The sequence below is a fragment of the Cryptomeria japonica genome, chromosome 3, assembly GCF_030272615.1.
Source record: "Cryptomeria japonica chromosome 3, Sugi_1.0, whole genome shotgun sequence".
NCBI classification, from domain to species: domain Eukaryota; kingdom Viridiplantae; phylum Streptophyta; class Pinopsida; order Cupressales; family Cupressaceae; genus Cryptomeria; species Cryptomeria japonica.
The window spans coordinates 272738424-272765404 of NC_081407.1; the positions used below are offsets into that span (position 1 = coordinate 272738424).

General features: G+C 34.8%; 1 protein-coding gene across 1 annotated transcript in view; it reads right to left on the reverse strand.

The window, feature by feature from the left end:
- The window catches only part of LOC131063892 (uncharacterized), an 89479-nt gene that overhangs the window by 11641 nt on the left and 50857 nt on the right, over positions 1 to 26981 (reverse strand). Inside the window, exons 10-15 of the mRNA XM_057997842.2 lie at positions 18362 to 19086; positions 18049 to 18248; positions 17466 to 17775; positions 10033 to 10323; positions 9680 to 9789; positions 9039 to 9363 (exon numbers count right to left, since the gene is read on the reverse strand). Of these exons, the coding sequence (XP_057853825.2) occupies positions 9039 to 9363; positions 9680 to 9789; positions 10033 to 10323; positions 17466 to 17775; positions 18049 to 18248; positions 18362 to 19086 (1961 nt within the window). The remainder of the gene's footprint in view (positions 1 to 9038; positions 9364 to 9679; positions 9790 to 10032; positions 10324 to 17465; positions 17776 to 18048; positions 18249 to 18361; positions 19087 to 26981) is intronic.

A 26981-nucleotide genomic window follows, 5' to 3' on the forward strand; every position in this document is an offset into this window, starting at 1 on the left:
CAAAATTATTATATAGCATTAATTAGTAACTATAACACACATCGGTTTTTCCCACAGGCTTTACTCTAATCTGTTCTTACACTAACAGCAATTATATCGATTCTCTTGGAACTATTGAGTCACCAATCATATCAACCATGAAATCCAGTGAGCAACACCATAATCTGTCCATGGATTGCTCCTCCCACTCCTTCTCACATCAAAGTACCTATTATTTTTATTTTGGGGTTGCTTATTCTGTTTCGCATCATAGTTTTCGATTCAAGACTGTCCTTAGGGTTCTGAGACTATCATTTAGGGTTTCAGATGCTTCATCTACCGTTGAAATCAATCAATAAATGCGATGTTGACCCTAGAATCGCTTGAATATGCCATTGAATGATTCCACACAATTATGACCATCAAAAATCAAACCCTGCCCATTTCCACAATAAATCACAACTGAATCTGATTCTGGGCCATACCATACCCAAAAACACAGGATTTTCCTGCCAATTCGGTAACTTAGCTTTAGTTTCAAGTCCTAGCACATAGAATACAAACTTGCACAATTGATTATTAATAAGAATTCCTGATTTTTAACTTGTTGATTTAATAATCTATCAAAATTAAATTTATTAAATTGTTTTGTATACTCGAAAATCTGCCCAAACTTATATCAGGTATTATTTTTTGTAGCATTGTCAATTTTCTTCAAGTCTACAGTAGTTTAATGCCTATGGTAAATAAATTTCTTAGTCTGTCTGAGTCCGGGGTTTTCATCCACAAATTCAGCAAGGAAAATGAAAGGGTTTTCGTCCTTCAATTTCTGCCATGAAGGGTTTTGTCCTCCAGTTAAATGAAATGCTGATCCATGCTCCAAATGAGTAATTACCAAATAATAAAAGATGTATCCTTCATATGACGATCCCTCTTCTCCTTGTTTGGTGTCTCTTATATATCTTTGCCCTTCAATAGTCATGATTCTTCACATGCCCCTTAACCTTTAATAAAATTAATCTTTAATTTTATATTTTATAATTATATTATAATTTATGTTAATTTAATGTATATTTTAATTTATTATTATTACAATCCCATTTCAAAAGGGAGCATTACAATCTGTTTTGTTTGGAATTGACTGTCATAAGTGTTTGCAGTGTCCTATAATATGTTACCCGGGGACGTTTCGGGGATGCGGGGACGTCCCCACCCTGACTCCACCCCCCTCCCCGTCTCCAAAATTGCAAAAATTCAGGGAAATGTCCCGGAAACTTGGGGATGGCAGTGATTCTCAAAGGGGACATCCCCCCATCCCCAATATGGTTGGGGACGTCTATGGCCATCCCCTTTTTCCCAGCACATTTTTTAAAAAAAGACTCAAATGCTCTACAAAAACATTTTTTAATGTTATTATAGGTCTGTAAAATTGGATTTTCACTAATATGAAGGGTAAACATGTCTAAATCACTTCCAAAAGCACTTAGAAATAATTAGCAGCAGCCTGGTAATAAATTTCACAAACACTCAAAACTCGGTAGTGTGTAAAAAAGTGGTTGCAGGTCTGCAATATTGGACTTTTCACTGATATGAAAGGTAGATAGGTCTGAATCATAGCTAAAAGCACTCAGAAATATGAATAACAGCTTGGTAATGAATTTCACAAACACCTAAATCTTGGTAGTGCATAAAGAAGCAGTTGTAGGTCATAATAGTAATGGAATAATATTAAAATATCCTCCAACCAGAAAGAAACAATGAACTACATGCAAACAAGTGCTGGCATATTGACAGTGAATTTTCAATTATGAATGTATATTGAGTATTGGCGATGAATTCTGAATTATGAATGCATATTGGGTATTGACAATGAATTCTTAACAAAAATGTGGTATGTTAAGGTTCTATAATGTACATATCCATGCTTTATCCATGTTTTCATATGAATATAATACGTATATACTATATATGCATGCTTTATCTATTTTTTATATTTTAAATTTTTCCTATATTTTATATGGTTGTCCCCTTTGACGTCCCCCGTCATCCCCAAAATTGGCAAAAAAAATTGCCGTCCAGGAAACTCGGAGTAACATAGATTAATTATCTTGCTGGGCCACTCCTTTAAGGCCAACTTCTGTTGCTTTGTGCTATTGGTAATGACTCTTGGTGATGGACATAATGGTCTGAATTTTTACTGCATAAAATTACAATTTGCTGGTCTAATTGATTCACAAATAATTTTCTATTTTTCTTGCAAATTCTGAATAAAGTAATCAGGAATTGGGGCAATTTGCCACCAATAGTTGTAATCAAAGGAATTCTCTTCTCTTAATCTTCTGCATCCATTTCTTCATTTTGGACTAGATCTTGTGCTTGATCAGGTGATTGCTTTAGTTTTCTTTCCTCTCTCCTTTCATTCCTGGTCTCCATTACACTAGGAATCATTAACTTTTTGCACCCAATACCACTATAATGACCCTAACTAAAAATTTCATATAAACTACTTAGATTTGGAATAATACGATGAAAATCAACAAAAACATTCAACAAACTACTTAAATCTGAAATGCCTAGATGAAATAAACAACTTTGCACATGTAAGTTGGCTGGGACAGGCTATTTCATTCAAATGATTATTTAGATCCATTGCTTCAAATAATTGTCGATAATCAAGACTACAATGAGTACGAACATATTTTGATAATGACCAAGATGTTGAAATGCCCAGGAACTATTGTAGATCTCTCAGTTGAAGTGTTGTTGCAACCTTTGTATGAAGCTGCTCTCTAGAAAACAAACAGTTCTTGTTATCTTATCTCCAAATCCAAAGGGTTTTCATCATTAGATCCAATAGCTCAACACAAGTGCTTAAACTAGGGTTGGGGTTTGTTGATGTGATGATAAAGGATGATCCAAATTGATGAAATTGCATGTCTTAAATAGAAGTTGAGGGCCTAGCATGGGCCCAAATGTGTTAAGAGCAATTTCAAACTTTCCAACATTTTACATTCATATTTGGGCCCATTAATTGCATCCTTAGTTGGTCCTAAAGAATGATAAATTCCTCTATTCAAACAATAGGGTTCCATGAAAGTGCACGTGAGAAGGTCAATGTTTGATTAAATGCTTGCTAACAAAATGAACCAAAAAATACTCCGAAGGCCTAACATTGAGGGTTCAAGAAGTGGTATTCTAGCGTGTTAGGATGTAATATGACAAGGGTCTAGGAATTCACATGCCAATAGGAGCAATATAGCAATGAATAGGGGTTTGAGGGGTGAGATACCCTACCAAGACTTCTCTAGAGGGCTTAGTGAATAGGGAGACATAACTCTAAAGGCCCATGGGAAAGAAGGGGGCAAGTTATGGGGGCACAGGGCATTGAGGAAAGGGATGCCAATATGGGAAAGTCCAAAATCCCACCGAAGTAGGAAACTGACTTAGATGCCCTCATACTTAAGATTAACAACATTACATGTACTTTATCCCATTGACCTATTTTATTCATTGTCGAACACTAACAACAATTTCATTTTACTTTTGCCTAGTATAATAAGCTATGTTGCAGAATACGTGTATCCTGGCCTTCAAACCCACACCAAGTTCGCCCCAGGGTACACCCAAGATATGCCCTGAATGCACCGTGTTTCATGTGCGTATGTGGGTGCATACCCACGAGGGACCCAAGGCATCCAAGGCACACCTCGGGCATAGCCAAGGCATATCCATAGGGAATCCACAAGTCCTAGGGCCAAAATGCACCCAAACTAAAATTAAAAAACACTTTTTAATGTTCTTTTTAATTGAAACCCTAAAACACCCCTAGAAGCATCATTTCACCCTAGACAAGGAACATTTTGCTCTCTTCACTCTCTCTTTCCTCATTTTGGCATTTTGAAAGATGGTTTTTTTTTAAGGTGATCAATCAAGGAGTGCCAAAGGAGGAAAGATAGCTTGCACAAAGGAGATTTAATCATCTAAGGTAAGCGTTTTACCTAAGTTATCGGTTCGGGTTCGAGATCGGGTTCAGAGACACGAACCCGATTCATGGGTTCGAGAAAAAAAAAAATTGCCTTTTGGGTTTGTCTGTACATGTGTATATATATATATTATATATACATATTATATGCAAAAATTTAAAGAAATATACAAAATTACAAATCTAAATACATTTAATAGTATGCTACTTCATCATTGATCAATGCCAAATGCCAATTAGCAAGGGCGGATTAGGGTTTTTGGCCCCAAAAAGGCAAAAAAAAATTAGTTTTTAATATAAAAAAGTTGCTTTTTGGTTACTTGACTGGCCCAGCCCATGGGTTCGCCTAGGTTCGGCCAGGGTTCACCATTTTGATTGTGGGTTCGTCCTGGGTTCACGAAAGGCGAACCCAGGACAAACCCACAATCAAAATGGTGAACCCAACGCGGACCCGAACCCAGTTCGCATTTGGGCCTCAAAACAGGTGAACCCGGTAACTCAGCATTTTACCCTATGATGTAGTCTTCTAACAATTTGTTGGATTTTTTCAAGTTTATTTTCTAATTTTTTTTAGATAAAAAGAAACAAGTTTCACTATTTGTTATAATGTGTTATGAACTTTCATTAGTTTGTACATATTGTAGGTTTGGGTTTATTTTTATTTTTTTCTAATTTAAAATTGTATAATTTCTTCTAATAGCAAAATCAAATTGCAAGAATGGCCACTAGTTCAACTTTGGTGAGTGTAGAGATGCAAACAAAAATATAAAATTGATAAAGCATCTCCTTCATGAAGACATATTGCAATGCATCTTCCAGGAGGTGGAGGATACCTTTGGAATTGTAATGTGTAAAACCAACTTTAAGAACTTGTATTATCGAGTGAGACTTCACTTTTGTGGCCCTACTGGGAAAGGGATTAGAGTATGTGAAGGGCTAGATAAGAAGGGGTTGTCTTCTGAAAAAATTGTGGCATTCATTAGAGAACAAGAAGAAGCTGATGTTAAGGGTCAAAGAGCAAAACTAAGATCTCATCCTCCAACAAAGAAAAATTCAATGACTTTGCCTACAGATTCTCAACCAGCTATGGCCTCCCAACATCCTTTCTTGGAGACACCCTCTATCCAAGTAGAAGATCCCAATCCTTCCCGCAAAAGAGGCCCATTAGACAAGGCATTTAAAAAGAAAGCAAGAGACATTGCAGAGGAAAAAATTGCACGTTACTTTTATGCCAATGGTCGTCCTTTCAACTTTGTGAGATCATCATATTGGCGGGAAATGGTGGCAGCAATCAATAGTGCACCCTCTGGTTTTACAAGTCCTAGGCATGAAAAGGTGTGCACCACCTTATTGGCAAGAGAAAAGAATTTTGTAAAGACATCACTCAAACCCATTAGGGATTCTTGGATTGAAATGGTTGTTTCTATTGTTCTAATGGATGCAAAGATTGTAAAAATCATCCATTAATAAATTTTATTGCAGTGTCCTCCACAGGGACAATGTTTTTGAAGGTAGTTGATTGTGAGAGGTAAATCAAAGATGCAAAATTCATTTCTAAAATCCTCATTGAGTCCATAGAGATGGTGAGTCGTAAAAATATTGTCCAAATCATTACAGACAATGCAAAAAAATGCAGGGTTGTAGGTGCTTTGGTTGAGCAAAGATTTGACCACATTTTTTAGACACCATGCACCGTACATTCCCTTAACTTGGTGATGCAAGCAATTGGCGCGCAAATAGAGTGGGTGAAAGATATATACCAAGAGGGTAAGGAGATCCAAATGTTTGTGAAAAAACATCATATGTCACAAGGCATTCAAGACCACCTCAAGGTTGGAATTGTTGAAGGTAAATAGGTCAAGACATTGATCTTGGATGATGGTTGGTGGGCTTGTGTGGGATGTCTTGAATTTCACCGAGCCTATCATGAGTATGATCAGGTTTGTTGATAGTTATACACCATGTTTGGGGGGAATCTATGATGGCATTAACTCCGTGATAGAAAAAATAAAGGGCATAATATCACAAAAAGAGAATAATCCCAAAGAAACATTTTCAAAAGGGTAGAAAAAATCACTCGCCATCTCTAAAATAAGATGAACACACCATTGCACCTCCTTGCATATGCATTATCTCCCAAATACTATAACACTACAATACTTTCTTTGCTAGGGAGAACTCCATATAGAGATAGTGAAATTGCTAATGGGTACAAATGGGCATTCACTAGACTCTTCTCAGAGTCGAAAGTGGTGGAACATGTTAGGAAAGAGTTTGCCTTGTTCATCTCAAGATGAGATCATAGTCCTTGTGCTATTAACAACCAACACATTGTAAATGCTTGTACATGGTGGCACCTCCATGGTCAAAATTATTTGTTCCTCCAACCTCTTGGAATCAAGATTCTATCACAAGTATTTTTTTTTTTTTACATTTGTATTGTAGACCTTAGTACTTAACATTCTTTAATTTATTTTGCATTTTTTATTTTTAAGTTGTGTTGGTTTTCTCCAATTTCAACAAGTTGCAATTTCTCCTTCCATTGAGCGGCATTGGAGTACATACTACTATATCCACTTAATGAAGCGTAATTGGTTGGCTGCAAAAAAAGTAGTAGACTTGGTTTATGTTCATTCCAATTTGCGTCTTCTATCACATAAGTAACAACACTACAAGGATGGGCCAATGAAGCATTGAGATGTAACCCCTATGTGTACCAACTTGGATGCATCTATTCAAGAGCTTGCTAGGTTCACTATGGATGATGATGATGAGACACTTAAACATGATGCACCTAGTGAGAGTGGCACTATATTTACTTGTGGTTCAAATGACATTGAACTTGATGCAAACGATGATCTTGATCTAGATCTTTTTGATGATTGATGAAGATTGAAGAAAATTATTATTTTTTATTGTCAATTCTGTAATTGTAATGACTTTCATTTGAATCATGACCATAGATATATATGACCGTACCTATACTAGCAACTTATGTAATAAGTAATATGTGTGTGTGTATGCTAAGTCACCACATTCGAATTTGAATTCAAGTTCGGCAACCATAAAATTCGGATGAAGTTCGGCAAGGGCAAAAAATTCAAAAAAAAAAATTGGCATTAAATTCGCCTTGTATAAAAAAAAATTAAATATAAGCAATAAATTGAAAATGAGTAATAAAATAATGCTAGTGTATTATATATTTAAATATACTAAAAAAATTAAACATAAAAGAAAATAAATAATAAATAACATTTAAAAATTTGATTTTAAATATTGTTAATATATAAAACATATTAAATAATAAATATATTATAATAATAAGTTTAGTTTAAATATTTTAAAATATTAAGTTTTAACATATTGAATAATAAACAAAATTAAATAACAAATCAAAAACATAAAGTATAAATAATTTTAATTAAATATGAAAAAGCAAAAAGAATAAAATAAGAACAAAATGTAAAAAATTAGTAACCCTCATCGTGAAAAGCCCTTAAAAATCGACTTGGTCGTAAAATGGATGCATACAAGTTTTGTGGGCACTGCATAATCCACACAACTAATCTCCCGGGACCAAATTTAATGCCGAATTATTCTGCTATTCTATGCACAAAGTAAAGTTTAAACCATTCGGAATTATCTATCTGCTAATCTCTCAGGTAGCAGAAGGAAACCACGACTAGCGGAGTTTTCTCTTCCTTCAACAGAGCTTTCTTGTAGTCCGAACATTTTTTTAAAAATATTTTGTTAGAACAAATTTTTGCCCTTTTTACCGTACCGAATTTATGACAAATTTGAACGAACTTTTATTAATGTTTTGAAATCTGCCGAATTTCAAACTTCATGCCTGAGATTCAGTGAATGCAGTGATAGTGTATATGTATATGTATATGTATATGTATGTATACACACACACACATACCCAAACATACCATACCCAAGGGAAATAAAATGTCATACCGGCATATGTGTATCCTCTAACCATACATGTTCCAACACCTGTACTGGCAAATTAGATTATGAAAAATATTAATTTCACCCTTTCAAAAATTCACTTTCCATTCTATGTGCACAAAGACGAAATGTGGTTGTGGAGTGTTGGAAATAAAGGATGAGTTGTAACCAAGAGAGTGGCTCCCAAACACATTGTTGAATGTTGCTAGCCACCTTCCCCCATGTGACTGAGTTTTGCTAAATTCTCCCTCTCTGTGCTTCCCCCATACTAGACCAACTTAGTTCTGGTACTGGTACTGATAGCTCCCTAGTAATTCCCATATATATTGCATTTTCTAGGTCCAATATGGAATCATGATTTTTGTGTTCTAGGAAATATACAACAAAAATCCAACAAAAATCCTCTTCAACTTTAAAAATGTATAGAGACAAAAAAATCTCTCAGTGCTGTTTCACTATTTTTTACTTTATGTTATGCTTTAAAGTTTTAGACTGATATAATGGTCAAATTTGTGTGCATTCATTATTTCTATGTGTGTATATATCAAATACAACCTGCACTCAGGCTCCCCAAAAAATCAGTGGATCTCGTACCTATACCCAGGTAACCCAGGTTCCACTATGGTCAATGCACTGCCAATCCACTTGATTATGGAATGGCTTCCTTATCGATGGGTTAAGGTCTAAAGGAGCAGCCAAAAACAAAAGGCTCACTTTTGAAAAGATTCAACGCAACTAGCTTTCAAAGGAAATGGACCTTACACAAAATTATGAGGTCTCTGACAAAACTTCTTGGATAACTAGAGGAATCTCCCATCATGAAACAGGAATGGCTACTAGTGTTTTGTGAAGTTGCAGCAAGTAATTGATTTTTTAAAACAAGTTCATGATTCCAAGTTGATTGTCAATAATTTCATCAAATTGTCAGAAGACAAGGACCTTCATATTAGGATGTCAGTTGATTGTACTTTGATTTTTTGGGGAGCCTGAGTATTGCTAAATTCTAATATAAAGGTCCTTATCTTCTGACTATTTCATGCTATCTACTGGTTAGACCATTATAATATAGTGCAACAATGACATAAGGAAGTTCTTTGAGGAAAAGATTTCAGTTCAATACCAGAATTGTCCGTTCATATCCGTATGTTCCTAACAGTCCCAGAATGGTTGCCTTGAAGTCCCCAAATTCTTGGTTTCCATTATCTGATAGAAGCTTGCTCATGATAACTGGCAAGGGCACATAACCCATCATCCCTTCAATAATTTCTCCTATGAAATGTGCAAATACCCTTCGCAAGTGGTATGCAGAATCACCCACATTTATGACCTTCCATCTCAGTGAGACTTTTAAATTAAGATCCTCTTTATGAGATTTTTTGTAATTTTCTTTTTCATCTTTGAAATACTTTTCATGGTAGTACAAATCCCGTGAAGGTTCACTAAACCTGCATATAAGTTACAAGTCCAAATGGCAAAAGTGAGTTAAAATCAAAGTAGCATATTTCCTAGTAAATAAGAAGTAGCTGACCACAGATATATTTATAGCCTTTGATCAATCAGCACAATAAATTTCAAGATTGTAAATACGTACTATTCAAGATTATAAATATGTACCATTCAAGATTCACAAAAAGTTGATTAAATACTAAATAGAGAACCATTCAAGACACAAAAATTATAGACCTCTTCTGTAAAAATGAAAGGAAAAAAAAGTATGGAAATGCTAATTTTGAATTATGAGTATATGGTAAACCAGCTTACGTATCAAGAAGACGGAACCAGAGAGACTCCGATTCTTGAGGATCTAGCCTCAAAGTGTTACGTTGACAAAGACCAACCGCTGAAAACAGAATTGCATGGACTGCACCAACCTGCATTGATAAAAATGCTAGCAATCTTTATTGTATGGTAAATAATTAGATCTATATGTACATAGGTTGAGGGTAATAGGTATTATTTCTTTATGTCCTGTCAGTTAAATTATCCTATTTTCTACCTTTGCAGACAAACAATATGCATTAATTTCTTGTCCTTTGTCTATGGTCAGAAAATTCATTTTATAGCCTTGGCTAAGAGATACTTGTTTGAATCGTCAAATCATGTTTGTTCCAAACCTCTGGCATCATCATCACGAGCACATTGAGCTGCTTATCCTCAGAAGAAATACTAGACACAGACTTTTTGTATATGCTTGCCACTGCACTATCCATTTCTCGTATTCTCTCAGTTACATCAGAGATTGTGAGCGATAGAGCACTACCAACATCTCCCACACGTTCCAGTAAGAATGCAGCTGCATCTGTAACTCCATAGTCTTGGCACAATCTCAAGCAGTGCTCCAGCCTGTAATTTTCAAAACTCTCTAGGAACTTCAGAACTGACTTTGGCTCAAATTGGCACAGCAACTGCAGGAAAGAGGAAAAAACTTAGTTTCTCTCTGATTCAAATTTTATTAATAAGTAAAAATGGCAAAAATCATTTTGAAAAGAAGACAATATAAGAAATTTCATTTCCTTGACACTTGAAAGTCAGTGAATTGAAAGAGCAGGGGGCAATTTCTGCTTGAGATAGATAACCATAGCTGCATAGTTTTCATCAAAATTGAAGTGTGCTCCAAATACATAAACATCCACTCTAATGAGAATGGTCTACATCTAGCAGTGCAGTAGATGTTTGCATTTGATTTCAACTAATATTGGTAAAGTGTGTATCCTTATATTTTTAATCAACAGGAGATCAAGTATCAAAAAGATCTACTGTTTGCCACCAAAAGCATGCAAGAAGTTGTCTGTGGGTGTTGACTTTGCATTCTAAGTCTCCTGAAGGAAAATTCAGCCAACAAGGACCAAGGCTCAGTGATCTCATCTTCAATGATTCCTCATCTTCCTTCGATGCAGATAAGGAATGCATGAATAGGATATAGTAAGAGGCAAAAATGCACAAAAGAACTGAAATTCCTGATTAAATAGACCAATTAACAAAAGCTTGAAATGAAGATCCTGTGTAACCAACAGCTATGCTGAGTAGATCCAAGTGAATTTTTCCCCATTCAAGTGAGTTTAAATACCTGATCTTGTCATGTATGAAACTATTATAGAGTTGTTTTCAACTCTCAAGTTAATGGTGACTACACATTGCCCAAACACTGCTCTAGGAGAAGTGTCCAAACTTGAATGGAAGGCATTCAAACTCTCAGATCAAACTATGGAAAACAATGGCTGCAGCAACAAACAGCCATGCAATCTTCGTCTTGAATCTTTGGCATGAGATAATAAGAGCAGCAAAATCTTATGTCACTAGTAACTAATCTCATGGTTTTAAATAATACCCCATAGCAGAAACCTTAAGGACATGAATCAATTATATTCTTAAGTAAAATTCCAAAATTAATTTATGAAAAAAAATTAAGTTTGTTAAATTTCAAAATTTTATAAATAAATTTGGTGAACTTTGTGACTTAGGCTATAAAGATGATAATTTTAACAATGTAAATCAAACTAACATGATTTTACTCTTTAGTTTTTTCCTAATTACTAATCTCTTACATATGGTTGTTTCTGATCATCACCAGTTTACCCTCAACAATGTTTCCCAGCAATGTTGTGGTTGGTTGTTCCCCACAAGATCATTATTTGTAAGTCCAAAGGAGCTTGTGATATCAATACTCTTATTTCCTTTATTCCTCTTATGCTATCCCAATTCAACCTAGACATGAGAACAAAGAACCTTTAACAATTTTAGGGCATGTGGCCACTGGAGGATTTCCAGTAACTAAGTGTTTGCCTTGAACAAATATTGTGTGAGGTGAAAAATAATGATGACAAACTATTGCAAAACCACAAAGATCCAACCACAAACAATCATATTTCTATAATAAAACATTCACCATACACCAATGAAGAAACCTAAGAACATGCAAATTAACAAATTGAAACAATAATACCAATCACATGCAAAATAGGGTTTGATCTACATTGTCTCCTATCTCCATTGATCTTATTTGATATATTTGCTCTCAGATTTTGTATTGTGCACGAGAGCTCAACAAAAAACGGATTGTAGTTGTAAAATCGTTTGAAGACTTGATAGACGCATTAGCTAGTTGATTAATTAGAAGCATTAGGTTGATAAATGCATTAAGATCAGAAGGATAAAAGAATCCTCTTATATAGAAGACACTTTAGAAAATAGGGAATAAGATTAAGAGGTGAAAAGAAATAAATGGTCGTCTAGGATTAAAGAGTAGGTAAAGAAAATGATAAAATGATAAGAGGGTAGTTAGGAAAAATAATTAAAAAATGAAGGGGATCAGTAGCAAAAAATCAAGAGAGAAATGACATGTGCCATAGAGTGAAAAAGCTAATGAATTATGTTGATTTTCCCAGGTTTTATTGGATGTATTTTAATGTATATATCTGATTCAATCTGATACTTGCATTCTTGGAATTCTATGTGTTCTCAAATTGAATAACATTATACTATATATATTCCTTTGGAGAGGCATGTCCTTGAACGGACATGTCTCTCCTTTAATTATAATAATTTAATCAATATTATAATGTTTCATCAATCAATTATTAATTTAGAATAATATAATAGATTAATATTGAATATTAAATTTTATATGATTAATAATAATATAATAATATAACATAATAATATATTATTATTAATCAACATATATTATATGTATTCTAAATGATCATTTGACTGAAGCTACAAACATTAACACTCCCTCTTAGCTAGGGAAGATAAAATCAATGCAAATGCATTAAGTCTAGATTAATTATGGAATAGAGAAAATATTATCTCACTATGATATCAGGAAGTATGGTATAAACAAGAATATCAAGGCACATGATATTCACCATAACTCAAAAATATCATCTCATGATATTGGGAGTATTTGCATGCATCAACCATATGATGCTCATCACAGGGGACCATAGTCTCAAGGTGTGAATTTGCCTCCGTCGGCGATTCTATTCACAAGATCTTGCGCGGATTGCCTCTGTCGGCAATTCTATCCATAAGCTCTTGTGTGGATTGCCTTAGTTGGTGATTCTATCCATGAGCTCTCACGTGAATTGCCTCAGTCGGCGATTCTATCCACAAGCTCTTACGTGGATTGCCTCAGTCGGCGATTCTATCCATGAGCTCTCACGTGGATTGCCTCAGTCGGCAATTCTATCCACAAGCTCTTATGTGGATTGTGTCAGTCGGCGATTCTATCCATGAGCTCTCACGTGGATTGCCTCAATCGGCAATTCTATCCACAAGCTCTGATCAGTTTGCCTCTGCAGATGCGAAGACCAAGCAATTATATCTTCTACGTTCATCACATGTATCGTATGTAATTTTATTCAACAAGGGTGGAGGATATATATCATTTGTCTTCATTAGATCGTGGCTCCACACAGGGGGTCGCGATCCTATGTGGAACCATGTGGTTCCACATAGGGTCGTGACCCCTGTGTGGAGCCACGATCCTTCTACACCGGCGGGATTACTTAAACCAAACATAACAATAACAAACTAGTATGTTAGTTTAATACTAAATTAAATCGCAAGTATAAAATCAAATTTTCTGGGCGCTAAAACAGATTACAATTTTAGAGTTACGACTGAGACTAAATTTAACATTCCCTCTTAGTCTTAGGAGTATAGACCTAAAACTTAATTTAGCTCAACACTAATCTCATGATAATTACATCACCTAGGTGTGAAGAATCAACCTGTGATTCTAAGGATATACTCACTTTGATATCCCTGTTTTAAGTATTAGCCTGTGATACTAAGGATATACTCACTTTGATATCCCTATTATAAGTATCAGCCTATGATACTAAGGATATACTCACTTTGATATCCTTGTTATAGTATGTGCACTGACATTAATCCACTTACATAATGTCTACTATAACTTATCATATTGTCTACTATAACTTATCATATTACTGATATTCAAATTGTCTAATTTTCAGTTTATATGATCTTCCAAACATTTATAAGATCGTCACCTTACAATGTTAAAATACAAGTGTTCATTAACTAAAGAATCGTCATCCTTTAGGAATGAACACAGGGAAAGGTTACATAATTCATATACTCAAGTATATGACCAAGAAGTTTACATAATTTTAGACATCAATTACATTTTAACCATACCAAGATACCTCCTGAAGTGATCAATTTTCACTCTTACTAGGGGTTTGGTGAGAATGTCAGCTGTCTGATCTCCTGTATTGACATATTCCAGTCTTAATACCTTTCTCTCTATCATGTCTCTTACATAGTGATATGGGATCTCAATGTGCTTGGATCTATCATGGAAAGCTGGATTCACTGAAAGTTTAATGCAGCTCTGATTGTCACAATGAATGATAGTAGGCTTCAGACTTTCACCAAACAGTCCTACTATCAATTTCCTCAACCATACGGCTTCCTTAGCTGCCACGGATGCAGCTATATATTCAGCTTTTGTGGAGCTCTGAGCTACAGATGATTGTTTTCTGCAGATCCAAGATACCATAGCTGATCCCAAGCTGAAATAGCATCCAACAATGCTCTTCCTATCTATCACGCTTCCAGCCCAATTTGAATCAGAGTATCCATGTAGGTTCAATGCAGTGTGTTCATAATGCAGTCCATAGTCCAAGGTACCTTGAAGATATCTCAATATATGCTTTACTACAACCAAATGTATTTCTTTGGGTTCAACCATGTGTTGGCTAAGTGCATTTACTGCATAACATATATCAGGTTTGGTATTGACTAGGTACGTTAATGATCCAATAATCTGTCTGTATAAGGTTGGATCTGCAAATTTGGAATCTGCTATAGCTTCTTTTAGTTTATGTAGGTTTGTTTCCATAGGAGATGACATTGGCTTACAATTCATCATTCCAAATCTCTTCAGAATGTCAATGGTGTATTTACCTTGATTTAGATAAATACCATATGGTTTTTGCCATACTTCTAATCCAAGGAAATAATGGAGTAGACCTAAATCCTTCATCTCAAACTCTGAAGCTAGTTCTTGTTTGCATTTTGCAATGAGATGATCTTCGCCTGTAATTAATAAGTCATCTACATATAATATGAGTATCAACATTTCACCTTTGATTATTTTGAAATACAGATTTGGATCAGCAATGTTCTTAGAGAAACCTATCTCTAATAAGTAACTGTCAATTCTTTCGTACCATGCTCTGGGAGCTTGTTTTAATCCATACAGTGCTTTCTCTAACTTGCATACATGTGTTTTAGCATTATTTACCTCATAAGTGTTTCACCTTCAATAGTGAAAATCCCTCTCAATCACTATGATCGAAATTGTCACAAGTTGACTGAACCATCTTCTCCCTCTGAAGCTCAAGTTCTTGTATCAACCTCTTGTCCTCTTTTGAAATGTCAGACTCCCTCTGCATCTGGTCTCAATCATCAATTCGTTTATAAGCATCAATTTATTTCTCCCTTTAATTCAATTTTACTGTGCTTTCGTCCTTAAGTTTAAAACATTTCCTTTCATAAGGTGAGCCCATATAAGAAATATCACGCATGAATCATCTCTCATCATAATTCCCTTTGAATGATGTAGAACATTTTCATAATTTTGATCAACACTTTCATTATGATCTACCACACACAGTCGTTAATAACTTTTGCAATTTACCACATTTATCCAATCTCTTCGGTGAGATGTTAGAAAAGCTAATTACAAACATTTCCTCCAAGTTATAGCGAGATCCAACGGTTAAAACAAAAGTTATGACATTTTTCCCAAAACTGCTAACCCTAGGTAGGGTTTCAAGTGACCTGCACCAAAGTCGTCATATCTTGCACAAAACTGAATCAAATTTGATGAGATAAACATATTTGAAAACTAGAAACACAGATCTTTCCATCCATATATTATAGTCCTCATTTTGAGGCCAACCAAGGGCCATACAATGGCATATTTCAGACTGAAAATTCTAAAAAAACTGAATTCTCCAACCCTCTCCAACCTCCAAATTAAACTTCACAGGCCTGAGCTCTGATACCATGTTGATTTTCCCAAGTTTTATTGGATGTATTTTAATGTAAATATCTGATTCAATCTGATACTTGCATTCTTGGAATTCTATGTGTTCTCAAATTGAATAACATTATACTATATATATTCCTTTGGAGAGGCCTGTCCTTGAACGGACATGTCTCTCCTTTAATTATAATAATTTAATCAATATTATAATGTTTCATCAATCAATTATTAATTTAGAATAATATAATAGATTAATATTGAATATTAAATTTTATATGATTAATAATAATATAATAATATAACATAATAATATATTATTATTAATCAACATATATTATATGTATTCTAAATGATCATTCGACTGAAACTACAAACATTAACAAATTAATTAAATAAATAAAGATTTATTTAATTAATAGAGGAAGTGGGACCAATTAAATAAATAAAATATTTATTTAATTTAGTGAAAAGATAATTTAAATAAATAAAAAATATATTTAATTAATAGAAGACTTAGGATAAAATAATTAAATAAAAATATTTATTTAATTAAGCTAGGACAATTTTAGGTGTCTACAAATATGACTAATTTTGAGTCATGGAAGGTCTTTTTCAAATAAAGAAAGCTTCCTATAGGGGTCAATGAAATCCAGTTTCTTTCACTTTCAATGAGAAAGGAATTTTTTTACCAGCTTCTTACGAAAATGACAAAATTAAAGTTATCAAACAATATCACTGGGTTTAAATCAACAATTACCCGATGGTAAGAGTTGGGACCCTGCAATTTTGGAACTAGATTAACACCAAGATAAATGACACAAGATGTGTATAATACTATAATGTGACAATCACACATGAAACATAACAAAAAATAACAAGGATAGTGTGATTACATTTGTACATGAAGCTTCCAGAGTCTCACACATCACAATGGTGCATTCGAAGGATATTTCTTAATAGCATCCGAGGACTTATATTTCCTGCTCCATCCTAGTAACAGTTTGTTACAACTAAATCTAGGCTTATGGCTAGCCTCAAATGAATCATGCTATGTACCATACATATAGAATTTTAGAAAAACGAAACTTGCAAATCATAGGACTTTTCTTAGTCACCAATAATAGGCTAAATACAGTAATACAAGATCAGATGAGAATATGATTAGGCTCAAATCCATACATCAAGATGCTAACACAAATGTTTTGCGTACAGATTTGAAGATTTCCATAGACTAATGGAAAGAACAAAGGAATGAGATATATGGTGTAACATAACAATAAGTAGATTTGCAGGCTATGTAGTTTTCAGAATCCTGTAGAACATAGCACAAAAGTGAGAAGAAAAAAATAGTACAAGATTGTTGCTTTCTATGAGAAGATGAATAACACTTGGATAATTAATAATAGATAGAAACACTTACTGGCAGACTCAAAAAACAGAAAGAAATGATTTTAAACACGTTACTTACACTTGCTAAGAAAATGTTAAGGAAACTATCAAGAAATATATAATTGCACGCACCTCAAGATAAAGCTCTGCCATCTCATCAGTTACTTCAATGCCATGACGCTGGACATATTCTGGTAATTTAGAAATTCTGTCCAGATAATCTTTAAGTTCCTTGGACTGATCCAATCCTTTCAACCCAAAAAGAGAGATATTCAAATTGTTATCTAGTGGTGCTGAAGGGTACTTTGGTACACCGTGTGAATGAACATCGATCATGGTCTTTAAATATAAAAAAAGTAAATTTGGATGCGGACTGAGTTCAGATATTATCTCTTGACTTTCCTTGTAATAATGTTCCAATACCAAGAGAAAGGTTGCTTCTCTGCAATAAGCACAGTATCCATAGGTCATGCTCCAATTCATTTTAGGAAAGAGAACTTCTGGCAGGCAACTAATTTAAGTTTATCTTGAAGCTGATTAGCATGTACAAAGATAATGCCAAAATTCAATATTCTTCACTTCTATCATAATTATATTCAATTGCATATACATTTGATGGCAACCTTTAAAATGATACAAAACTTGTTTTAATTGTTTATAACTTTATATTATATAGGGGAAGGAACTTGTTTTAGTTGTTTATATTATATAATACCTGCTTAGTTGAATAAGTTTTGGGATACGTCTTTGCACTGCAGAGCGGAAATCTGTAAAGGTCAAGCTATCAACATCTGCCAACTGTCTCAACATATTGCTGATAAAAGCAAATGCATATATTGGTTCACCGACATCTTTTATATAGCTATCCAATGCTGGAATATACTGCCCCTTTAGCATGTATATAAGGCTTGATACCTGTAACAATATTTTTATTTAAAATAATTTTGTAATGATCAGCTGAATAATTAAGAAAACAGGAATGATTTTTTTAAATATAAGATGTACAAACCAGCTCCTAAAAAGCATACCTGATAGAACCGAGCATTCTGAGCAAGTTCCAAAGCATATTCAGAGTCCCACTCTGACTCTGGGACACCTTTTAAAAGTGCAAACATTAGTTTTTCTCTCCGCCTTGAGATATCTTGATTGGAATCATCTAAAGTATCTCCCATGGAAAACTCATTTTTAGAAGCCAAGTATTCAATGATGCGAGTCAGCATGACCCTTGACACAGTGGCATGTCTGCATGCAACATAGCATGCAATGAACTCCAGTAAACTACCAATATCTTTTCTTGAGGGCCAGGCCTTTTCATGTACTTTACTGCCAAGTATTTCTTCATTAAGAAGCTTCAAAGTTCCAGAAAAGCTCATTTCAAGAATCTCTGTCAATGCATCAATCAACGTTTGAACTAGAGGAAATTCATAATCAGAAGCTTTCATTTCATTTGATGGAATCTCGTGCAATGCAGGCTTTAATTTCTGATTATCAGGTTTAACTCCATACAAATTCAATGAAGAAAGATCAGTCTCTCTCATTTTCAAGTGCTCATCTTCGAGAAAGGCACAATTCAAGACTTCAAGAGTAGCTTCAGTATCCAACCACAAGAGATAACAAAGGTTTGGATATGATCGACTTGAAAACTCGGAGTTTATTTTAAATTGTGATCGCCCAGTGCTTGTTCTTTCCAAAAGAAACTGCATTAAGTCAGTTCTCAATGATGGTAGACGATCAGGAGGAAGGTTACCATGCCCTGCACAAAATAGTATCATCGTAACTTAACAGGGGTTTATCAGTGATTATTCAGAATTTTGTAACTAAATATTCTCATAAGTACATAAGCAATCCTGTGTGCAGTTATCAAAATGGTGGTCCAAGCTGGTAAGAGCCATTCTGCAAGTAAAATGTTTCTCCTATGCATAAGAATTCAAAATTACTGCTGATAGGTAAAATTTCAACAGAAAGAGATTCAAACATTTCCATTTCATGCCTAACTGTATATGATTGAGTAGGGTGTGCAAGAATCAGTCTGAAGTTGTGAGATGTGCTAGATGAAACAGCAGCCAAAAAAAGTTATTAAATAAGATAAAAGATCAGATGAGGGATTTGAAGCATATATATGGAAATAATTATATAGAAGCATGGCTTCCACTAAAAAGTTTCACCACTTCAAGGAGGTTGCTCTCCTATATCCGAACACATCCTTAGAAAAGGGATTCATCTAAGTGCAATCAATGAAATCAATATGGTTTTGCCTTTTTAAAACTATATTAATTATGCAATTTTACTTTTATTTGCCTTTCTAAATATTGAAAAAAATAGTTTGCAAAATATTTGCTTTCTTTTTTAAAATAAGAACTTATATTTGCCTCGTTACTTGGGAAGAACACTTTTTTTCCCAAATATGTACTAAAAAATAGTTTGCAAAATATTTGCTTTCTCATTAGGGTTTGAAATCCTTCCAGCTATTGGGATATATGATTTTCCTTCACTCATTCCTGTTTCTTCCCATGGCAACATTTAGCATGGACTGAGTGGCAGGTGAAATTTATGGCAGCATTTAAACTTCCTATGGCAGCAAATTCAAATTGACATTGTGGTTAACATATTGGCAGCACTGGACCAACATTTGAAAAATTATTGTGTCGCTTTGTTTGCCCATGGCCTGTGCATTTTACTACAGTATATCTTGTTTCCCTTGTCCAATACCAGACTACAACAGATATCAGGAGATCATCATCCCAATTCATAGCCAAGGATTTTTCTAGGAACCTGCTTCCTCTCTTCACATCTCACATTCCTTAAGGGAACCCCTTTTTCAAACTGTTGAAAAGGACACTGAATAAACAGTGTAGATTGCTGGAACATTATAGTTCATACATCAATATTGACCGCCATTGTTGATGTCATTTCAAAAGGAAAGATCATATCATTTGCTTTCATACATGGAGCACAATGAACAACTTTTTATTAGCCATCATCACAGAATATATACAACGAAAAAGCCAAACAAGATACCTGACCACACAATGACCAGCAACTGTGTAGCCATTTCTAAGGTTATATTATTATTATTTACATAGTTGTATGATGTAATATTGTATGATTAATTTCTATCAGGTTGTACCCATTAAAGTGGCTGTCTATCATAATTTCGAATTCAAGGATGTTAGTTAAAATATTTGTCTTTTGGAAATAATAATTAAAATGACTCTTTTACCCAGAAGTAAAGGCAGATTGTGACTAACAGTTGGAGAAATCACTATTAAGTTAGTGATTTTCCACTGAATTTAGAGGTACAGCTCCCTCATTTGATGTAATTTAACTTTTTGGGGGTATGCCTTTAACCAGAAAGCAGAAAATGTAAAAACTAACACCCGCTCATAGCCATGATAGGAGTGAGATTATGAATTCAGAAAAAAAGGGAAATGGAGATAAACGACACAAAGATCATCCACTCAGCACCCACAAACAACAATAATCAGGAGAGTATAAACATGGATTCCATCCAAATATGTATATGCAGATCAAAACTCACATATTTTAAAGCACAGATATACCCACAACCAGATATAATGAAGGATAAATCAAAGACAATTGCACATTCAAACAGGAAAAATTACAATTGCAAAGAGAACAATTAAACACACAGATTTAAATTGCCCGTTTATTCCTTTAATCAAAACTAGAACTCACAAACTCCAGTCCCTCCATACAAAAGATTGTGTCGAGAAAGAAAATCCCTGCATTCCTCCCTTTTCTAGAACTAAATTAAAATGCCCTCCTTCTGACCAACTCTCGCTCTTGCATCACAGTACAATGGGGATCAGAAATCCAGACCCTGCACCTGCTATCTGATTACATATTTATAAACAAATTCCCAATGGGGCCTTTCAGTTTCCTTTTGTAACTGACTCTTTATTCAGGAGGTTTATATAATTTTACAAATTAAAATCAACTTTTAAAGAACCCCCGCACACTTATCTTTTAGCTTCCAAAGTTAATTTGAAAACTATGACTATAATCTTATAAGCAAAAATATGTTCTAAGCTGAAATTGGCAGGCACAAGATTGTCACTACTTCACATGCTAAGTCTTGTCCTGCATGTGATAAAGACATTATTTTTTGTTCATCAACAATCTTGCTCATCTTAGTGACCATTGTCGTATGCTCTGAAACATTTCCATGTATCTTCCGATACTCAGGATCACTATCAACAAATCTGGCCATATCTTTTAAGATCTGAATATCCTGATTATTCTTTTCTTTCTGTTGGATTTTGTCAGTTGTTTGTTTAATGATCACCACATGTCTGCCTTAAACAAGCCATCTTGTTCTGATGATAATACAACCTCTTACTGATTCTTGGAAACTTTAGGGACATTTCTTAAATCCATTTTACTGTCTTTAATCCCCAAAATTTTCTGTACCATTAACTGATAGGTCCACTGATCCAATAAAGGGATCATATGATCATCTCGTCCATCAAGCACCAAAGCAGGGGAGCAATTTCTGAATATCTGAAATCAAAGAGGTCACTTCCCTCTATCAAATCAACTTACTTCATTACAGAATATTGCAGCAGCCATCATCTTCACACTCTTGTAGTAATAATCTCATCTACAATACCAAAGAAGCTGTGCTGAGACAGGTGTGAAACAATAGCATAAAGACTAGCTCCAACTTCAGCAAATCTATCTTCGAGTTTCAAAACCTCTTTCAACCCATCCAATATGTATGGCTCCATTAGCTTCCAAAGACACATAGCATCCTTACCTTGACATCTTATTTAAAAGGGCTTTCTGCACCTCTTTACGACACAGTTTATTGACTTTGCTTTTTGACCAGCATTGTCATAGCCTTTTAACATTATCTTATACATCTTTCTTTTGACACCCGTTGCACTATCCTTTGTGATTTGATTGGGTTCTTCAACTTCTATTGACATAACATTCATTTCATATTGCGTGACTGTTGCATCAGCTGATGGTGATTTCTTGGATGAATAGGACAGCCATCATGACATTCTGAAATTTCCCACTCTCTGCAAGATGTTGGGCTTTTTTGATTGCACAGGCAAGGAGAGCATCATGAAGGCCTTCCCCTATTTTTCAACTGCAACTCTGGACATGCCATTTTCTGGTAGCACTCAGATTTCCAAGACCAACCTTTCAGTCATACTTACAGACTACATCACTACTAGAAAATCATGTTTGTTGGCCATGACCAAAAGTTTCACACTGCTCAATTCCGGATCACTGATCAATCTGTCTAATTCCTGCTTTGCCTTTTTCAGCCGCTCTTTGTCACAACTATCTATCAAAAATATAATCACTTGAGCATTCACCATGAACTGCTTTGACAATGCATAATCTTCTTTTGATCAACCACAACTACTTTTGTTAACTTGGCTGAAAATCCATGCCTGCAGTAGTAACATCAATGTAACATTACATCTTCTGTTATCAGCATGGGGAATATCTCACCTTAGACCACTCCATACAGCTTACTTATCAAATATATATTTTTATGTATATTTCCTGTTAATCTATACATATCACTGTCATATTGCATTTTCAGAGCATTTTGAACAATTATTCTGTAGTCGTGTAAAACAAGACAAGCTGTACAATTTACTTCAGCCTACAGTATTAGTTTTGAAACTTATGAAGAGTATCAAAAGTCATTCTGAAGCACCCTTCTCACTATCGCCAACTAATAGAGAACTTTTCCCATTTACACATCTCCATATTGGGCACAATCGATAAATTGATTGACCTGTCTTGAGCACTTGATTGTTTAAGTAGACACAGTGAGTTGGATAGAAGCCTTGCAATAAATTTGTCTGAGTAGATACTTGGCCGTTAGCATAGCCAGATGGATTGCAGCACTTCATGCATGGTTGTAGGGGTACCAACCTAAATCATTATCTTGTCACTGCCATCTAACTTCAAATGTTGAATTATGAATCTGAATCATAATTGTCTGCAAACACTCCTGTGAAAAGAAGTTTTCACATTGCATTGTACTGCTTCAGCTTGTAATGATTCCACCACGTCAATAGCATTTGTGCAAAGGTTTCTAAAGCCTTTTCAACAAATCCATTTTGTGTATACGACAGTCATGAGATAGTTTATTAACTCTGTTTGTGATTTCACCTTGTACAGGTTTCTTCACTTAAATTTGGAGCCCGTGCTATGTTAATGGAGTAGGCCGATTTTGAAGCAAATTAGTCATCAGTATCTTTTACAGAAAATTGCAGCGTATAATGTCTTTCCAATGCCTTGCACAGGGATTGATACCCTTGGGCTTTGGATATTTTATGTACAGCAGAAATGGAAAGTTAACTTTGATCGGAGTCCATATCGATTTCAGAACCTTTAGCAAATGTTCATGACTTTTTCAACTTTAATACTTCAGCTTTTTCCCTGGTTTTTATAACTGCATTGGACTCCAAACACAGTTCTGAAACCAGGTAAAGATGTCAATGGCTCAATCCCCTTTTATTCCTTTTGCTTCAAAAGGCAGTTATCAGGTATTCACATTAGTTTTAAAACTTTACAATAGTGTTGACAACCGTGGAACTTGCCCTTCATTAATGTAACGATTAAAGATTTTTCAGGTCCAGATGGGGTTGTGACAACCCCGTTGGGCTCCAATAGGAATTGCACAACCTCATTATAAAACACTACCGCAATGAAGATTATAAAAGCTTTTCTTTTGCATCATCACTTAGATCTATGTCTACCAATAGCACTTCACCCTTATAGTATGTGGGGCCCCCTAACAATTGCTTTCTTTTGTTTTTAAAGGTTGTCAAAGAAATATAGAGGTTTTAAAACTTCAGGCTTCGAATTGAGTTTTGAAACTCAAAACAAAATGCCGAAAACCTCAATATGTTGACCACAGTAATGGACAAGTTATTTTACCTCCTTCCTGAGCTTTCGATGGATGTCCATATAATCGGCCTTACTAGTCAACTTGCCATAACTTGAAACGATGGGAACACAGTACACAGGAACACAGTACACATTTGACATCTCTTGTAATTGTCTTGAATCCACATGTTCTTCTCTCTCTTTGCAATGAAGATAAAGGAACCGAATATTATAATATTGAAGCTGATGCAGCAAATAGAAACCTCCGAGTGCCCATGCTATTGATGATTTTATTTGTACAATTTTCAAAACTATGGTGTAAGCCATTGGTTTTGAATTCACCCTAAGATGCAGTTGGGGGTCTAATTTGAAAAAGTTAAGAAAATTTATATCAGATATGCAAGCTAGTATAGGGATTGGGATGATAACCCACAAGATTTTACAAGCTCAAAAATCCAAATTTGGGCATACTGAAAGTAGTAAAACCAAGGACAAAGATACACAAGAGGACGAGTGGAGAGTAGAATAAATGATTTCATGCAGTTCATCCAAATAGACCAGTTTCAAAGAGTGTAACCATTTAAGTGGCTGCATGTGATTATTTCCAATGCAAGAGCAATGATGCACAAAAAGATGAATGTAAAGGAATCCAATTAGTACTCAAGCTCTGAAGAAAAAGCTCCCCTAAGAGAGAGGGAATGTTGTGTTCCAAAACATAGACAATTTAGTCACAATATTCTATAATATATATTCTAAATGAGCTTCATTAGAGAGTTCAATTTTTGTCATGTGTTCCATTATATATGTAAGTGGACGTATTTGGTTGATTTCTATTAGAGGGTAGGTGACTTTTGTGAGAAGCTACTAGAAGTTCATTGAGCCTAGTCAATGTAGTTATGTAGGTAGTTTGTACAAGAAAGGATTTACTAGTTGTATATAAGAGCTTACACTGGTTAGAATTACAGAACAAAAAACCTATATCTAGTGCAAGGATAATCACATTAACCCTATTCAACAAGAATGAAAATAATGGAATAAACAGACCTTCCATGAATGAGAGACAAAATGCAACAAGCTTACAAAACAAGAACAGTTCATGACTACTCACATTATCGCCCACTCCTAATAACCTAAGTAAGCTAACTAAAGTATAATAAAAACACATAACATCTAAATGAAAAGAAAATAAACACATACACTAACAGCCACCTTTAAGCACATCTTAGGTGGATGAAAGATGGGTATAAGAAAATACATAACATCTAAATGAAAAGAAAATAAACACATACACTAACAGCCACCTTTAAGCACATCTTAAGTGGGTGAAAGATGGGGCCTAGCCTATGTTCCATGAGGATGTAACCTCATCCCTCAAACCCACATATCTCAATTCCCAACAACATTTCAAGGATGGCAAGACAACAAGGCACGTCCCTTGGCCATCCCCTAGAAATTTTCAAAATCGGAAACCTATTAGAAATGGCAGTAAATCACAAGACACGTGTAGAGGACCATCTCTTAGGCACTCAAACATTTGACATGTTCATCAAAAATCTTGAGGCTAGCTAGACATCGCCATTGTGAAAATGACTATTACCAATGCTTTAAAAAAATGACACCTACTGAAAAGTAATTGGTTTTAAAAGAGTTGAGGGGGTCCCAAAAACCCACCCATGCCACTTAGTCAACTTAAATCAATTCAAAATCACATTGTATGTACAAAATATTGCAAGTGCTACTACTGTTGGGGAGAGTCTAAGGGTTGGGGATATGCTCCCTTTGAATAGAGTATAGACTCTACAAACTAATTCTGGTAGTTATTATAAACTAGTTCCAACCTCTAGGTTCATGCATTTATGGTGCAATCACGGATGGATGGCATAGAAATAGGAAATCCAACTATATAGCCAAGAGCTAACACAATAGGATATATCATGAACAAGAAAGAGATTCTTACTGATTCAAATAATAGAATGAATACAGAGTATTTATTTGTCTCTCATATGCAAGTTGTGTTACTGGGTTTGTGCATAGAGGACAGCGCACCCGGACTGAGTTCGCCCGGGTGTGCCCCAAGGGCCCCAAGTTCATTGTGGGTCCACACACACGGACCCACAACAAACCCAAGACCCCTAAGCACACCTGGGTGAACCCAACCCCAAAATCCACCTAGTCACTTAAAAAGTGACAAAAACAACTAAAAGAAACACTTTTTTCTCTCTTTTTCTCTAAAAAAAAGTTCACTTCCAACGCACAAACTTGTGTTTCCCCACGCCCCTTCTATCGTTGGGTTTTTCTCACATCGAACACCTTGTACAGCTTATCATTGCTACCCCTCAAACCCATTAGCGTCTCCACTCCCAAACCCACACTAGTTAGTGGGATCTCTTGTCATATTAGAAATTTGATTACAATGAGGGGGTTTGGGAGTGGAGACTAGAATAAAGAACTTAGACAACTAAAATTATCACTATTAAATGCCAATTGATAAAGATATATATTAAATATTTAATTATCAATTGGCATTTCATATTTTTCTTTATCACTACCATTTTCATTTGAATCGTGAACCTAGACATATATGATACGTTGATATATATTAAATGGCATATGACATAATATGATAATAGTAAAATTCTAAACTATCAATTGGCATTTGGCATTGATCAATGATGAAGTATCATATACTATTATTTAGTTTTATAATTCTGTATATTTCTTTAAATTTTTTATATGAACCCAAACCCACATACCCAAGGGCAAAAAAAA